This window comes from Muscardinus avellanarius, assembly GCF_963383645.1.
Source record: "Muscardinus avellanarius genome assembly, chromosome: 20".
In the NCBI taxonomy this organism is placed as follows: domain Eukaryota; kingdom Metazoa; phylum Chordata; class Mammalia; order Rodentia; family Gliridae; genus Muscardinus; species Muscardinus avellanarius.
This window is the reverse complement of record NC_137806.1, coordinates 2,457,475-2,475,833: the sequence shown is the minus strand read 5'-3', so window position 1 is coordinate 2,475,833 and position 18,359 is coordinate 2,457,475. Positions and strand designations below refer to the sequence as shown.

General features: G+C 39.4%; 1 protein-coding gene across 1 annotated transcript in view; it reads right to left on the bottom strand.

The window, feature by feature from the left end:
- Window positions 1-18,359, bottom strand: part of MALRD1 (MAM and LDL receptor class A domain containing 1) — a gene marked incomplete at both ends in the record, with an annotated part of 671,257 nt that overhangs the window by 325,138 nt on the left and 327,760 nt on the right. The window contains 2 exons of the mRNA XM_080717079.1: window positions 5,148-5,305; window positions 8,817-9,062. Coding sequence (XP_080573205.1) covers window positions 5,148-5,305; window positions 8,817-9,062 — 404 coding nt within the window. The remainder of the gene's footprint in view (window positions 1-5,147; window positions 5,306-8,816; window positions 9,063-18,359) is intronic.

Here is an 18,359-nt window from a genome sequence, read left to right as displayed (position 1 = left end):
GAGGCTGGCTCTTGGAAACAATAAGCCTCTTGTCTCAGCCTCCCAAATACCGGGCTATCCAGCTCATACCTCCACACCTAGCAGTCCTCTTTATTTTTGTTTTAAATCTTCAGTGGTCATACAAGCAGGTGCATTTAAATTTAACTAAACATAAAGAGAAGGGACATACGTTTTCTCTAATATGCCCAAACTAGGGACTATTAGGAATAGCAGAAGGACTCCAGACAGCGGAGGGGAAACCTCAGCAAAGCTAGAAAGGAAGGGTAGGAGACAAAGAAGGCTGAGGTTGATTAATGGAGGAGCTACATTTAAATATGTGTATAAGTGTGAATACAGCACGGTCAACGTGGATGCTCATTGTTGGGAGGGGGAAGGGGAAGTAGGTGGTGGGAGAGGGCACCAAGCACAGTCTGACTGCGTGCCATTTTCAATATGATCCACATAAGAATAAAAAAGAAAAAAGAATGAATTGAAATTTTAACTAAAAATTTAATACTAAATGCAAATCAGTTCAAAGGTAGATTAAAAATAAAAAATGTTATAAAAATAAATATTTAATTTTAAAAGTGCATTATGAGCCAAGTGTGATGGCACACGCCTGTAATTCCATTACTCAAGAGGTTGAGATAGGAGCACGTATGATTTGAGGCTAGCCTCAGCAACTTAGCAACAGTCTATGTAACCTAACAAGATCCTGTTTGAAAACATTCAGTTAAAAGGGCTAAGGGTATTGCGTAGAGGTAGAAAGCCCTGGGTTCGACCTCTAGCACCACAAAAAATAAAAATAAAAAAACAGATTAGAAACAAATTATGACTAAATCTAGAAAAGGCTATCACCTACTTAATCCAAACTTCCTCCATGGAAAGGCAGAGACCAAATTGATTATGTAATCCTCCTTTCAGATAGGTGAGTTCAAGTTCTAGCTCACCCATCTACTTGTAAGCTGAGACTTACAACTTAATTCATAGGAGTCTCGGACGATGCACCACCCAAGACGTGTAAACAGTGAAATAACAGAGGCTGTCGAGGCTTCCCATGGACCAAATCCCACTCACTAAAGGTGCGGCGTGAGCCAAGCACTGGCGAGAGAGAGATAACCATTGTTTTACCTCCTTTACTCTCTGATGTCATAAAAAACAATTTTTTATTGGTGCATTGTAGTCATACATTGTGTGTGTGTGTGTGGGGGGGGGTTACTGGGGATGGAACCAGGAGCATTCTTCCTCTGAGCTATAGCCCCATCCCCATTTTGTATTTTGAAACAGAATCTCACTAAGTTGCTGAGGGCCTCACTGGGCTTCTGAGGCTGGCTGGGAACCTGTGGTCCTCCTGTCTCAGCCTCCCAAGCACTGGGATTACAAGCGTGCGCCACCACGCCCCGTGTAGTCACATATCTTAATGTGTACAGGAGGGCAGAGGCACACATGCACACATCACCCATTTAGTCCTTTCCCGATTCCCGTCCCATTCCTTCACCCCTTCTACCTTCTCTTTGATATGTATTTTTCAAACCATTATTATTTTTGAAAATGTTTTGTATCATTTTAGAGTATTTTTTCACTTATCACTAAATATCAAGAGAAAGGAAAAATCTCAATAAATCATTTTTCATTTTCTCATTATTCACTCAATACCTTGATTTTAGACACAAAGATTATAGCGTTCCAGTTGCACCCCTTAAGTCAAAGGCAGCTGCCATCGAGAGCAAACAATATAAAAGCAGAAAATAGGCGAGATGTAAAGGAGTGCTACATTTCACTAGATGTTCTCTAAAGCAACACTCGTGCTTTGTTGAGGGCTTCCATGAATTCCGTTTTTTATTTGAGGAGTGACTTCAGAATTGTGTGTATATTAATTATAAAAACTATTATTCAATTTGTATTTCTAAAACGTTTCATGCAATGTATATAGATCTCAGTTAAATACAATCGCTCATTATTGAAGTCAATGGAACACACTTGGGAATGGATGTAGGGAAGTGAGCATGTGAGTTTTGGGTGTAGACATACATGGATTCAAATTCTCACGGTCACTAATAGGGTGAGCCATGGGGTGACCACGTGATTTCTGTGTAACTCCTCTTATCCTTGTAGAAAATTAGAACTCATGCTCGCTAACTCAGAGCCTTGTGTTGAGAATGGTATCATATTCAATAAATGATGTCTGCTAGTATGTGTTATTGCTGCTGTGATCTACAATAAAAATACCCCATATTAGCTGTTACCATTTATTTTTTGATCCCTGTCTGTTATAGTTAGATATGGAATTTCTCTGAAGATTAGTTCATGTATTAACGTTCAGGATTGATAATTTGGTCCTGAGGCTGTAATCTCATCAGTAGATAAGTCCATTGTGATTTGAATGGATTTATTTGGGTGGTAACCTTGGCCGTGGGGTATGGCTGGGGAAGGTAGAACCCTAGGTTTGGGTTTGGAGACCTTGCTTGTGTGTTTGAATCCCGTGTTTGCTCTCTTGCTTATGGCTTCCCGGATGTGGGGAGGAGAGCTATCTATCTATCTATCTATCATCTATCAATCATCTATCTACCTATCTATCATCTATCTATCTATCTATCTATCTATCTATCTATCATCTATCTACCTATCTATCATCTATCTATCTATCTATCTATCATCTATCTCTGAGTTCCCAGGTTCCATCATGCAAGAGCAAAGCCTCTCTCTCCTTCATACCACCATTCCCTGAGTTCCAGACCCTGGCCTCACATGGACTGAATTCAGAATCATCACAAACCGTGAGCAAATCTTCCTCTAAGCTCAGTCTCTGGATGACAGCAGAGAGAATGTAGATGGGGACTCTCCTGCCCTTACATCTGATTGCGTGCATGTATCTCAGAGTCAAATGACGAAGTCTTCAGGTTAGACTCTGCTGCCACGCAGCACGCACCAGCCTTTCCTGCACAAGTCCGACTCTTGGCAAAGGATCTGAAAAGTTTCCTTCCCATTCCATCCAGCAGCTCCTACTCTGAAGAGCTCAGAGGGACAGGCAAAGACTACAACTTCAACAACTTGCTCTCGAGATTATATAATCTACTTACTGAAATTGAATAAACACCAGTTACTGCCCAGATAACAGTGATCATTCCTAGAGCCCTGAGGGACACTCAAAAAGGAAATCATCATGATTGCAGAAGATTATGTAAAGGGCTAACTCTGCCAGGTTATGATAGATGTGGTGTGGGGAGGAACAGGAGACCCTCCAGAGAATCAGAAGAATCAGAGACTGAGCCGGAGGAAACACACACAAACTGTGAACCCTTGAAAGAGGAGGAGTGAAGCAAGACAAGGCAGAATCCCTGCCTCTATTGAGCTTACCACCCGGTGAGGACACTTGTAATCCACGGGCAAGATACAGTCCAGCACAGTCCTACACAGAGAGAAGCCTTTGAAATGAGGATCAAAAATATACATCATATGACTCACCAACATGAAACGATTGTCCTAAAACTCGTGATTATAAACTCAATACTTGCTACAGAAGATTTCTCTCCTTCACGGGCCGTACGACTAAAGACTTAAAGGCATGCACTTTGTATGTATCTGTGAACTATGTCGGGCTGGGGATCAAACCCAGAACCCTCTGCACGCCAGGCAAGCACTCCAACTGAGAAGTACTCCCAGCCACAAGACAAAGCACACTCTTTAAAACCATGATATTTGTTTTTGTTTTTGAAGAGTAGAAAGACAGGTGTTTAAAAATGCTGTTAAATATTCACACAAATCAATTGGAAAAACCACAGGAGTTCTACATAACTTGATAGGAAGATTAATAACCTTTATATTGCTATAAAACTTTATATTTTATAGCAATATAAAGTTGGTTCCTATAAGAGATAAAATGTAAATATGAGTGAAGCCAACGATTAAAGCAATTTTTAATTCCCAGTGACAGTCCCGGGGACACTCTTGGCTTTATATTTCAGCAGTGTCCATGCTCGAGCAGAAGAATAACTCACTGTGGTTCTTTGCTGCCCGTGTGTCCCTTTGCTGGATTTTCTGCATCAATAGGGAAGGTCCTAATTTATAAAGTCGGTGCAGGTTTCCAATAAAACAGGAACCATGCACTGTAAGCTATTCAGACACATGAGCAGAAATATGAGTTCTCTGGTACTCGTGTCAGGAAGTTTCCATCCATACAGGGGCCAATCTGCAAAGCTCATGTGTGCTAGAACAGCGCTGCTACACAGAATGGGCTGCAGAGCAAGGCTTTGTGGAGTTCTAATCTGATTTCTTGAAATCAACACACACCACACACACACACACACACACACACACACACACACACACACACACGCATGTATGAACCTCCTTTTCAGTGGTATTATTTAATTTTTTTTTATTTTGCAGTACTGGGGATTTAACCTAGAAGCATTCTACTTCTGAGCTATACCCCCAGCCCTATTTTTTATTCTTTATTTTGAAACAGGGTCTCACTAAGTTGTAGGGGCCTCACTAAGTAGCTGGGGCTGGCTGAGAACTTGTGATCCTCCCGTCTCAGCCTCCTGAGTACTGGGAGTACAAGTGTGCACTACCACGCCCAGCTTCGGTGATGTTGACATTTGCTAAAGAGTGGAGTTATTTGAACCAAGTCTCATTAATATTAATATTGACTGTTATTCTGTCCCCTGAACACTGTGTTACACTAAATTAAAGCTCTGACAGAAACATCCAGTTAATCCTCAGTAAGAAAATGCACCGTGTGTCACAGTTACTGAGCAGTTCAGTGCAATCGTGCCTTGATTGTTCTGCGTGGTTCAGGCCTTTGCACGATCTGCTCAGAACCAGAATGTCCATTATTAGCTCCCCGGATGATCACACACATAGGAGAGAGACGGACAGTTGCTCTGTCGTTTGCTTTCTTTAACCGAAAAAGACGAAAGAAAACTAAATACAAAGAATTAGATTATTAGGATGAAAAATGTCTGAGATTCAGCCCTCATCCCAGGGTGCAGTGTTCAATGCAAAGCTGATGCCTTTGCCCAGCTTACCAAACCTCTGAGCATTTGAGTTCTTTGAGATGAGAGAAGGCTTCTTCTGGCTAAGTCAAAAAATCTTTAACAAACTTCCCAGGTGCTGCGTGCAGGAGCCCTCACCAAGCTCAGAGGCGCCCCAAGCCAAGAACCTACCTTAATGAGAAGCTGCAAGACCCCCGTGGCCTTGGCAGATAGGAAATACCAGAAGCTCATGGTGCAGGTGGCGCTGGACTCTCGCCACACGGTGCTCCTGAAGTGCGCCTTGTCCCCCCGCAGGCCCACCGGCGTGGCCTGCAGGTACATGAAATGCCCTGAAAACAAGGACCGATGCGTTTAGGACAGACATGACAATGAGGGGATTCTTTTAGGTTTTCCATTTTAGTTAGGGGTTTTAATTACATTTTGTGCTATCTGAGCTGCCACAGGCATTTCTCCTTCTGAAAAGGAGAGTAAATCTAATATCCCTGTCTCTACCTCAGTGACAGAACAATTTCCAGCTCTCTGTGCTGCCAGCAAAGCGCGTCACAGGATGCAGATACCCAGATTAACCAATGTGACAGGAGGTTCAGGCCATCAGATCAACAGAACGGTTATAAAAATCATCGAATGGACTCTTCCAACTACGCAGTTAATGTAAATCAATGTAAAGATTCCCTGTGCCATCCAAACCAAGGGATGGGCTGTGCTCACAGATATTCAGTCACCTGCTGAGTACGTAGATAAAATGCAGGTAACATGAGAGAAAAGATATTAAACTTTATTCTTGCATATCAAAATATGGAAGCTATAGTGGTGGCTCAGGCTTGGAACCCCAGTCCTTGAGAGGCCGACATAGGAGGATTGCAGGTTCGTGGCCAGCCTCAGCTTCTTAGTGAGGCCCTCCATGACTTAGTGAGGCCCTCTTTCACACTGAAAAATAAAAAGACCTGGGGGTATAGCTCAGAGGTAGAATGTCCCTGGGTTCAATATTTAGTACCCCACACACCAAAAAAACAAAAATATGGAAAACATTTAATGTATATAGAGCTGTGCGTTTGAATTGGATTGCAGTCTCCCCTTCTGTGGCTTGGTGAGTCAGGCTTTCCCTATGGAATTTCAATATTTAGAAAGTGTTTTTTTCCTATTTGTAACATCCAGAAGTTCAGATTCTTCTCTATCTTGCTGATAATTTTGCTTGTTGAGGAATGAGTCTGACACTTGACTTTAGCTACTATTTTTAATTTTTAATTAAATTAATTAATTTATGTATTTATCTTGCGGGCCTGGGGATGGAACCCAGGGGCATTCTATCCCCAAGTGACACCTCCAGCCCTATTTTTTTATTCTGTATTTTGAAACAGGGTCTCACTGAGTTGCAGAGGGCCTCAGCAAGTAGCTGAGGCTGTCTGCGAACCCGGATCTTCCTGTCTCAGCCTTCCAAATGCTGGAATTACAAGTGTGTGCCACCAAGCTGGCATAATTTTTTTTTTCTTTTTGTGTGTGTGTGCCTAGGGATGGAACCCAGGGGCACTTGACCTCCAAGCTACACCCTCAGCCCTAATTTTTACTCTTTCTTTTGAAAGAGGGTCTCACTAAGTTATGGAGCGCCTCACTAAGTAGCTGAGGCTGTCTGCAAACCACGATCCTCTGGTCTCAGTCTCCCAAATGCTGGAATTACAAGTATGTGCCACCACGCCAGGCAAATGTTTTCATTTTCATTTTAAATTTTTGGTCCTAGAGATTGAGCCCAGAGGTACTCTAGCTCTGAGCTACACCTCCAGCCCTTTTTATTTTTATTTTTTTCATTTTGAAAGAGTCTCACTAAGTGGCTGAGGGTGTTACTAAGTTACTGGGATGGGCCTAAAACCCATGATCCTCAAGCCTCAGACTCCCAAATACTGGAATTACAGCCCAGCTGACTTGGGCTACTTACTATAAAAATAATCCATGCCCAACATTCAAGTGTGATTTTACAGGTGCATGTTCAAAGCACCTCAACAGGTTTCAAAATCTGTTTCCTCCACACTTACGACTTCATTTAATCTCCACAAGCTTGCCAGGCACAAAAGGTAAGTTTTATTGTCTTCATTTGACACTGGAGAAATTCGAGATTCTAAAGAGCTGAGTGACTTGCCAATGGTCAAATGAGTGTCAGAATTCAGGGCTATCAACTGTAAAAGTTTCTGTCACTTAGGAAAGTATTTGATGGCAGCATTCCCTATCATTATCACAAAAAGCGATTGAGAAGATATTCTGGCTCCTAACTATGGTGGATTACATAGCTACCTCCCCAGATCTGCAGGTCTTAACCCGCAGTCCTTTTGAATGTGACCTTATTGGAAACGGGGTTTTGCCGAGGATGAAGTTAAGATGACATCGTTAGGAAGGACCCTGATCCAATATGACTATGTCCTGATAAAAAGGGGAAATTTGGACAAAGAAAATCCATACATAAATAGAAGACAAGAGGACAATAAAGAAAGAATCACTGTCTACAAGCCAGGAACAGTTGCAGCTACCAGAGCCCGGGGGAGGCAGGGAAGCTGGGACTCCTCAAGGTCCTCAGGAGGACACAGGCCTGCCCACAGCTGGATGGGCGACCTCCAGCCTCCAGAATGAGGAGACAAGAGGCGTCTGCTGTTTAGTCCACTTATGTGATGGCCCTTTGTTAGAGTGGCCCTAGGAAACAAGCACTGGGGAATTTAAGCACTGCTTGAATATTTGGTGATATTCAAGTAATACTGTGATGGAGGAATGATAATGGCACTTCAAACATTTCTTAGAGTCAGTTTGTCCAGTTTAATAAAGCCCACTGAACTACAGGTCTCCTAAATTGCTTTACATTTGTAGATTTAAATCCATAGATTTCCTATCCCCCTTTCTATTTTTCCCTGTTTCTTTTCTTTTTTTCTAATTGTGTCTTTCTCTTATTATTTTTTATTGGCGCACTGTAGTCATACATCTTGAGGGGTATAAGGTGGTAGAGACAGACCTGCACACATCACTCATTTAGCCCTTCCCAGTTCCCTTCTTTTCCATTCCCTCCCCCTCTCTTTGTCTCATGTTTGGCTTAATGATTGGCTTTGATTTTATTTATTTATTTTTTTGGTACTAGGGATTGAACCCAGGGGAATCAGTTATACTTCCAGCCTTATTTTTTGCTTTTTCTTTTGAAACAGGGTCTCACTAAGCTGCTTAGGTCTTACTAGGTCACTGAGGCTGGATTTGTACATGTGATCTTTCTGTCTCAGCCTCCCAGGGACTGGGATTGCAGTAGTGTGCTGCCATGCCTAGATCTTTATTTTGTTTTGTTTTGTTTTGTGTTTCTTCCATTCTTTTTCTTTCTTTATTTTTTCCCTTTTTCTTTCTTTGGTGCTGAGATTGAACTCAGGGCCTCAAGTATACCGGTCAAGCACTCTATCACTGAGCCACATCTCTTTATAAACTTTTGTTTTGAAACAGGCTTGCGCAGGCTGGCCTCACACTTGTGATCCTCCTGCCTCAGCCCCAGGCAGCTGAGTTCTCAGGCGTGCGTGACCGCAGCCAACTTTCCTTGTTCTTTTTTGGTCGGTGTGTAAGTTAATAGTGAATGGAGCAAACAGACAACACGTTGAGCCCAGCGAACAATCTTTACATCATGAAAGCAGACATATGGATGAACATGTGATTTCTGATTCCTGGTTTGATGAAAAAAGAGTAAATAACGCCAGCTTTTAATTTTTTCCCTGAAAAAATAGAAAGCTTACAAACTCATAAGTGTTTGATTGCCTTACAGCATAACATGAGGGCCTTTCCAGTGGCTGTCAGAGAATACACATATGATGAAGTGACTTAGTTCCTTACCCTGTTCGTTTCCAAGGGTGTGGTCTTTAGGAGGGCTTAGGCTTTGGTGCGAGCCAATCCCCCAAACCCAGTCAAAATTCTCAGACCGGGAGTTCTGCCAGCCACACCAGCCTTCTTCAAAAGTGCAGGAGCCACCACATTCCTTTTCATCAGTATTATCTCCACAGTCATTTACAAAATTGCATCTTTGATCTGGACTGTAGCATTTGCCATTCTGGCATTCCCAATAGCCACGTGGGCAGTAACCTAAAAAACAAATCATGGTGTAATATTCCAGAGGTACTCACATGAGGTCAAATATAGCAAGAATAGGCTCATTATATGAATTTGTTATGAATTGGAGGTACCTGACCCCATTGTTCTCCTGTAGTCCACTCCAGAATCTGAGCCTGTAGATTACTCACAAAGATCATTTAAAGTGAAAATTTTTAAAGTACTATTTTATTGATTCAGGAAATCACCCCAACATTCCCAAAGCTGTATTTAAGGATATAAATTATATCTGAGAGTCAAAGTGAAGCCTTCCATTTTTTACCCTGAAACAAAATCTTTAATGTACTAAGAGTTCATGTATGATGAGAAATTTGGAAGTACATTTTAGCATCCAATATTTATCGGAAGCTAAACATATATAAAACACTTTCTCAGAAGGAGGCCATGAATGTATAACTTTTACACAACTTTCTGAGTTTCTTTTAAAATTAATATTTACTGTGAATTTTCAAATAATGTCCCTCCAAATCAATGTCAACCACAGAAATCTCTTCACCAGACATAACAGAAAGAGTAGTGCTTTAGAAGACTTGAGTTTGAACTCTACTGTGGATGTTTATTATTTATAGAAAAGCAAAATCCTGGAGAAGTAAGCTAATTAAAGCTTATGTGCACAGACCAGTGCATGAGCCTTGGTAGGCGGTTAGCAAATGTTAGCAAAATAATCGAATGAGTGAAATAAGTGCTTTGCAAGTGATAAAGCAGTTTGATACGTTCTTTAAAGGTTTTATTATTATACTGCTCTAATATTGTAATAGAATCTAACCCTCATGAATAACAATATTTCAGAAGGAAAAGTTCAGAGATTCAACTTGGGACATTGAGATTCATATTTGGCCTCTGACAGAAGAATCAGAAGCTGCCTTTCTGTTTTCTACACCCGGAAGGGAGAGGTGCTGACAGCAGTGCTCCTGACTTATCTCTAAATGACAGCTCTCCTGACGGGAGTCAAGTCCTCTGATGACTGAGTGGATCAGAGGTAGTGAGTTCAAGGACTTACTGAAAAGTGTTCTGGAAATTCCTGCTGAAGAAACCGCTGCTATCGTTTGGATCTTAATGTCTCCAAAGGCCTGTGTTTTGGACGGTTGAGTTTGAACTCTACTGTGGATGTTCCCTAGGAAGGTGCTACTGGGAGGTGGTAAAAACTTTAACAGTCATAATCCAGGGGGATACATGCCTTTAGAGGGAACAGTGGGAAGGGATCTCCTCTTTCTCTCTCTTTCACTTCCTGCTCATAAGGTGAGAGGTTTTGTTATACTATGCACTTCCACCATGATGCACTACCTCACCACAAGCCTAACAGCAACGGGACCAAATGAAACCTCCAAAATTGTGAGCCATGGTAGGCCTTTTTTATTTATGACTTGATAACCTCAGGTATTTTGTTATATTGATAGACAGCTTACTAACACAACCTCATATAGAAGCTCTTATATCTTAAATCATTCCCAACTTTTAGACAACAGATGGCAAGAAGAAAGAAGTAGGGGACCTACGGAGTACTACATAGAAGCCACTGGAGAGGAAGCCATGTATAGAAGGGTTCTAGCCATCTTGAGCACTGAGCTTTTCCTAGACTGCCAATCAGAGGCCATCTAACTAAATGACCTCTTCCAAATACTTTGAAAATGAGTTTCAACTATACATTCTGCCTCTAACAAATCTTTCTTGTATGAGTTAATTGCTAACATTCTCCTTTCTGGCAGTGTAGGAATATACTGTTTATATAGGTGCCTGATTCATTTTGGTACATTGAAGGTAAGATAAAAGACCTTTAATGTTTAAATTACTGAATCTGACTTATAATCTTAACATTAAAACCTCTTCAGGCTACAGAAAAATGGAGATTAAATTAATCCCTCTTAGATGAGAAAATTGAAAATTATAGATGATAAATGATGTGAATTTTTCAAAAACAGGTGCAATTTAGAATCAAATGTCTTGTCTTCTGAATTATTTTAAAGTCCACTAACTTAAAAACAATGATAATATAATATCAGCTATCTCAGGAGACTATCACTGGAGACCAGTAAAGCTAGGGTTGGCTACCAGATGTGGTATTTCTCAAGGAGCTTTGAGACCCAGAAGAATCACCAGAACATTTAATTGTATACAAGTAGGCATTTGTATCGATTCTGTCCACTCTGATTTGTTTGAAGAGGAAAAACAAAACTGGCATTTAAGGTGCTTTTCTCCAAAGTGACTGAATCAAGCCAAAACCAAGGTCTTTCAAAATCAATATAAAAAAAATCTGGACATATTTCTAAACAGAAGCATAATATAAAATCTGACGTATGGCACAAATCAGTAGACCTAATATTTTAGAATAATAATAAAGTCTTATATTTTAAAAACAAAAATAACTTCCCAAGTAAAAACATAATAATTTAAATACTATATAAGACTAAATGTAAATAATGTACAATAAAGAAAATATCACTTCTATAATGCTCTATATTTCTTAAATAACACACATTTATAATTTGATTTTGATAAATGTAAAGGTAAATTATCAACTCATACTACTTACATGTTTCCAAATGATAATGTTACAATTGTGGTTTTGTACAAAAAAATAACCTAGGTGTCCATCAATAGATGAGTGGATGACGAAACTTGCATATACACACAATAAAATTTTACTCAGCCATAAAGGAGAATAGAAGCATATCATATGCAGAAAAATGGGTGTAACTAGAGAATATTATGGTAAGTGAGATCAGACAGCTTCAAAAAGTTAAGGGTCATATGAAAGAAACAGGAAACAAAAGAGGCTTTAGATAGGTGAGAGGGGAGAGAACAGTAAATAGTAGAAAGGGACTGAGAAAGGGATGTGGGGAGGGGAAAAGGGCCTTGATGAAGGAAAAGTTCAAATCATGCTATGTCCACTTAAGAAGTTATCACTACCAATCTGCCATGTACAGGGAAGGATGGTTAGTCAGGGTGGGGGGCCAGAGATCTGAAGGGGGCGCACCGAGACTAGTGTATGAGCATGTATGTCTGTATCACATTGAACCTATGATATATAATTGCAATGTGCCAATAAAAGTATTTTAAAACAATAAAGAGCCACACTGATCTTTTAATATAAGTTGAATGTTTTTACTGCAATAATTTTTCATTATGAAATCTAAAGACACATAACTACTAAATATAGCTGCCTCTTGGTATCTGCAGGTATTCTTGATACCAAAATTTGTGCTATCAAGTCCCTTATATAAAAGATCATACTGTTTGCACATAACCTTTGCACATTCTCCTGTGTACTCAAAATCATCTCAAATTACTTATAATAACCAATGTAATGCAAATGCTAATAGTTGTTTATACTGTATTGTTTAGGGAGTAATGAGAGAAAGAAAAGTCTGTATGCCTTCAGTACAAAAACTATAGGCTCAGCTATATATTACATATCATCAATAACAATTTCTATCAATTGTTTTTGATTTACAGTGGGTTGCATTTGAGGATGCAGAACCTGTGGATACGGAAGGCCAACTCAGATGGGATTTTGAATGAGGTAAAAAAAATCACAAAAAGAATATTTTTTGTGGTGCTGGGGCATTTCTACCTTTGAGCTATACTTCCAGACCCATTTTATATTTTATTTGGAAACAGGGTATCACTAAGTTGCTGAGAGCATCACTAAGTAGCCAAGGCTGGCTTCGAACCTGTGCCTTCCTGCTGTCTCAGCCTCCCAAGCGCTGGAATTACAAGCGTGCGCCATCACACCCAGCAAAGAATATTTTCTTAACAATGGTAAAATATGAATGATATTTAGAAATAAGGTAATAATATATTGCTATTTTTCATGAATTGATAATTATGTGTGTAAGTAAATATCTTTTATCTTAAGAAACAGACTGAATTATTTAGATTTAAAAGTCACAACGATATTTGCAATTTACTCTAAAATATTCTATGATAAACCAATTTTATACAAAAGACACATGGATAACAAGATGACCTGTAAGTGCTGCTTTGATTTGATTTGCATCTCCCTGATGACTGTTGGTGTTGAACACCATTTCCTATACTCGACAATTGGTATGTTTTCATTTGAGAAATGTCTTTTCTGGTCTTTTGCCCATTAAATAATGGTTTTGGTTGTCAAGGTATAGGAGTTTCTTTTACATTTTAAATATATACAAATGTTCTCTTCCAGTTGATTGATGCCTTTTTATTTTGTTTTCGGTTTCCTTTGCTGTGCAGAAGCTATTTTCTGTGATGTGAACCCATGTGTCTATTTAAGAAAAGAAATATATGCACAAATTTATTATAGTCCTTGCAAAGGTCCTATGCATTTGAAACTATTTCAAATTCAAAAATAATTTAAAAATGTAAAATTTCAGAAGCTATAAAACCTCTGTAGGCATTTCAAACCACTCAAAGTGAAGTCCCTAAAAGAGCCTATAGGTACCTCACAAGCTAGCCCCCATTTTCTGTCTTCCACTGCTCCTCAGCCACTAGCAAAGACAGACCTGCAGTTGAAGGAGTTGGGTTTGTTACTTGTTGCAGTCATAGAGAACATGTATCATGGGGAATTGTGGAACACTTTATTAATATGATGTTAGAAATAACTTACTACAACAGTGGGGCTTTGGCAAGGCTGTTTCAAGAGGGGTCCAAGGAAATGAAATTTTGCTCTGAATTGGGTATCTGAGGTAGCAGGGACAATTCTTTAATAGGGAATATTAAATCTTATCTGCCAAAAGAAAACCTAGAATAGGCTTGTTATAAGTGGTTAGAATCTGCTTTCACTGATATAAATAAGGACAGGGACTGAGACAGCATTTGTACTTGGTCTGTATTCAGACATACTCAGACTGACCTCATTTTTCCTTTGACCCTTCCTGGTCCCATAGTGGCTTTTCTTGATGATGGTGATGATGATGCTCTGGGAAAATGGGAGGCAACACTAAGGCCCCCCTGATCATCCCAGGCCAAATCCTGGATCTTTCTCTCACTTTGCAATTTTATTTATGTGGTGAGATAGTTAGATGGAGCAGCATACCCTTCTAGGTGATGTTAAGAAAGAAAACAAAGCTGGTCGTGGTGGCGCACGCTTGTAATCCCCACGCTTGGGAGACAGAGACAGGAGGAATAGAACAGGTTCAAAGCCAGCCAGCCGCGCTGGCTTAGGAGACCCTGTTTCCAAATAAAAAGTATATAAATAGGTCTGGGAGTGTAGCCCAGAGGTAGAAGGGCTTCCAGGAACCCCAGAACCACCAAAATAAAAATAAAAATAAAGAAAACAAACAAATTTGGCCTTCTAGTTATTTATTTGAAGTGGGTCAGTTAGCTTCTTTGAAAGATCCTGAAACATTTTAGAGGTCTTCATATTTTTTACTTTTATAATTTTCTTCACTTTCCACACTTAGTAATTTGCCACAGAACCTTGAAAACATTAAGATACTATAGAGAGTAACATTACCAAGGAATGTCAGAATGGAAGGTACTGTGGTGTTTGTTTTATGTTAACATAAAGGGGATAAAAAACAGAAAGAAATTCGAGAAAAAAGTTAACACTCTTAAAGAATTAAAAGAGAGAAAGAGAGAATGAGGAGAATTAGAATTTGCATTTTAACAAAAGAAAAACATGGAAGTAAACCTAAGCAAGAAAGAAAGCTCTGAGCTTCAATTAGTGGCCTAATGTGGTTGTTACCAGGCTAATTGCAATATGGCTGAGAGTCTGGGTCAGAAAACAGCAGGCTTCTGTATTTTCAGGCTTCTTGGCCAGGAGTACTAGCCCTAGGCTAAGCTTTCAACCAGAAACAAATGGAAAATTTTTCCAAGTACTGTTTCTGCCATCTTCACCTTCTTCATTCCAAATAGTACCAATCCAGATGCTCAGAGTATATTCCGTAATAGAGATCACTATGACAGAACTTATAAAAAGGTGGTACTCATTTTCATTGACGATGTTTTCAGAAAAAATGATGTATTCTTTTATTTTAAAAATTTATCTAAGTTATAATATATATATATATATATATAATCTTTTATGAAATCTTTATATTATTGGTTAACATAATTTTTTTGTAGAATTGGGAATAACTGGACCGACCCAAGGCCATTCTACCTCTGAGATATACCTCCAGCCCTCTTTATTAATGTGGTCTTGCTAGGTTGCTCAGGCTGTCCTTGAACCTGGAATACCTCCTGTTTCAGCCTCCTAAGTAATGGGATTTCAGATGTGTGCCACCGTGGCTGACTACAAAATTCTAATTCTATATTGGAAGACCACTGAAACAAAATATCCAGAGATACTCTCAAAAACAAATGCTCCTCAAAGATTCTAACTTAGAAGAAAATATGGATGCCTTGTAGAATAATTTGTGCATATTAAATTTCTAGGTCATTGTATTCATATAGGTAAGGTAATGAAGTTAGTCACTAAAAAATATTTTTTGAAGGATGACAGGAAGACAGTCCAGGTTTATTTCACTATCAAGAAGTGTAAAATATAATAAGCTCTCATGGTATGGAACTGGTTTGACCTTAGGCATAAGAAATTGAGTCACTTCTATGGGCAAGTCAGAGCTAGAACTATGGTCTAAAGATAAACCTCAATGTCAAAATCATTTTAGCAAAATTCTATTTTCTACTTTTATGGGATCAAATTTGTCAATATTTTCTTTTTGTGTGTATATGGTACTAGGGATGGAACCTAGGGGCCTTCTATCTCCAGGCTGTACCTTCAGACCTATTCTTATTTCTTATTTGGAAACAGGGTCTCGCTAAATTGCTGAGAGCCTTACTAAGTTGCCAAGGCTAGCTTTGAACCTGTAATCCTCCCAAGTACTGGAATTATAAGAGAGTGCCACCATGCCCAGCTAATGTTTTATTTTATAGTTTTCAGCAATTCAATAGTAAAACTTCTACCATATTTTTTCTAGTACTATATGGTTTCAATTTTCCTGTTTTAAAAATTTAAACCTTTGATGTACCTGAAATTTATACTGGCATTTAAAATGAAAAGTAATATTTTTAAGTGAAAAATGGAAAATACAAGGAAAGTATGTTAGTATTTATACAAAGAAAGATTAATATACACACATGTACCTACTTCATGCACACACACTACTGTAAATTCCAAAAATCTGGGAATTCAAACATAAGAGAAGCCAAAAAAAAAACAAAAACGGCTTTTCACTTATGACCCTTATTGGTAATACTATGTGTTTTAAATGCACATTTACTATATTTCACAAGTAGTAAGCAAAGCTAGATCAATGTCCTGTGCATCCCAGGAACTCATTCCAGGGCAAAAAAAAAAAAAAAAAAAAAAAAGAGTGGAAGGAAAGTTAGAATTCAGGACAGGCTGAAGCTATTCCTATGACTAATGATCTAGAAGAGGGGAGGAAAATACTATTTTCTGGAACACAGGGTTTCGGAGAAGTGGATGGAACACCCTCCACTCGAGATGGCTGTGGAGGAAATACTGAAGAACCAACTTTTGATTCAGAAAAGAAGATATAAGAAATGCCATGCATTATCAAAATATCTGATATCTACTAAATATATAATACAGTCCCAGAATGAAAAGATAAAGCAAATGGCACACAGCAGGACTCGAGGATGTGCGCGCCCCATCCTCCCTCATTTCCTATTCAGAAGACACTAACACGTTCCCAGTTTCCTCCCTAAAGACATCTTAAATCATCCTCTCCTTTCAAGGAACATCTCCCTCCTCAATTGATGAAATAGCTTCCTAATTGGGCTGTGTCCACTCTTGTCCTCCTGCAAATCCCGTCCTTGGTCATCAAATTGATGGTTTCAACATGTAAATTAGACCCCTGCCATGAAAGTCTTTAGTGGCTTCCTATCACAATGAGGGTAAAAATCAATCCCATTACCATAAAATAGAGTCAACTCAAAGTCTATTCACATAGCATAGCCTCATCTCAGCCTCTCACCCTCCAGGCCCCACCAGAGACATGCTGGCCTTCGTGCAGCCGTTCTAAACACAAATATTCACACATGCTCGACCACCTGCTCCTAAGACACTCTCTGAGGTGGATGTAGATTACAGCGCGATCCCCATTTCCTTGAAGAAGCCTTGACTGTTCAAATCCTTCTATGGTCACTGTGGCAAATACTTCTTTGTAGGGTTGGTTTTTTAACATTTTTTATTGGTGCACTAGTCATACATGTTAGTAGAGTACCAGATGGCATAGGCACACATGCACACATCACTCATTTAGCCCTCCCCCAATTCCTACCCCACTCCCTCCACCCTCCCTCCTCATGTTTGGCTTAATGATTGACTTTGATGTGTTTGTGAATGTACATCATGTACATTAGGACATTTCCTTCTTCCCCTCCATGCCCCTCAGTTAGGTCATCTTATTTGCTCATCTTTGGCTTTTCCTCTCTCATTTAGAGCTCCTCCTATGACCTTTTCTCTCCCTAGCTTCTGCATATTGGGGAGAACATCCAATTTCTTACTTTTTGTGACTGACTAATCTCATTTAGCATCATGTCCTCCAGTCCCATCCATTTCCTTATGAATGATGTCATTCTGTTCTTCTTTAGGGCTGAGTAAGATTCCATCGTGTACATTTCCCATAGTTTTAAAATCCATTCATCTGTTGCTGCATATCTTGGCTGATTCTCTAGTTTGGCAATTGTGACTTGTAAGGCTATGAGCATAGATACACATGCGCTAGTTTGGTAATTTGGTTTCCATTCTTTGTACTGTTTTGATAAGATCCGTGAGTATTCGATGCATGGCTATTTCCAGAATTCCTCAGTAGAGTGGAAGACCCATGGGTGATAGAAACAAGCTTTGTTTCTGGAAGAAGTCACTTCACACTGGCTGGATAGGCAACAACAACTTGAGGAACGATCCCAGTAAGCCAAGAGCAAGGGCTCAGAGCAGTACATGAGTGACAGCGTTCTTTCAGATAGTTGAACAGAAAATGAGTTGGCCTCTCCTATGTGGAAGCTAGAGAGAGGCAATGAAAGAAAAAGAACCTCATAAAAATTAGGAGGGAGACCTGGACCTTAAGAAAATCAAGGAATGGAGGAAGGGAGGGATGGGGAAGGAAACAGACCAAAAAGGTCATGTGCATATATGAATTAATCTATTGCTAGGAATTTCACTGGTATGTCTAATTACAATGTACAACCAATAAAAATCTTAAAAAAGAACATGATTAAGCATTTTGGTTTTTGAACAGAAATAGAATACATTTGACCGAAGAACTCTGAGATACCAAGGCTGAGGGCTAGACCATGACACAGTTGCCTATGACCCATTTACTG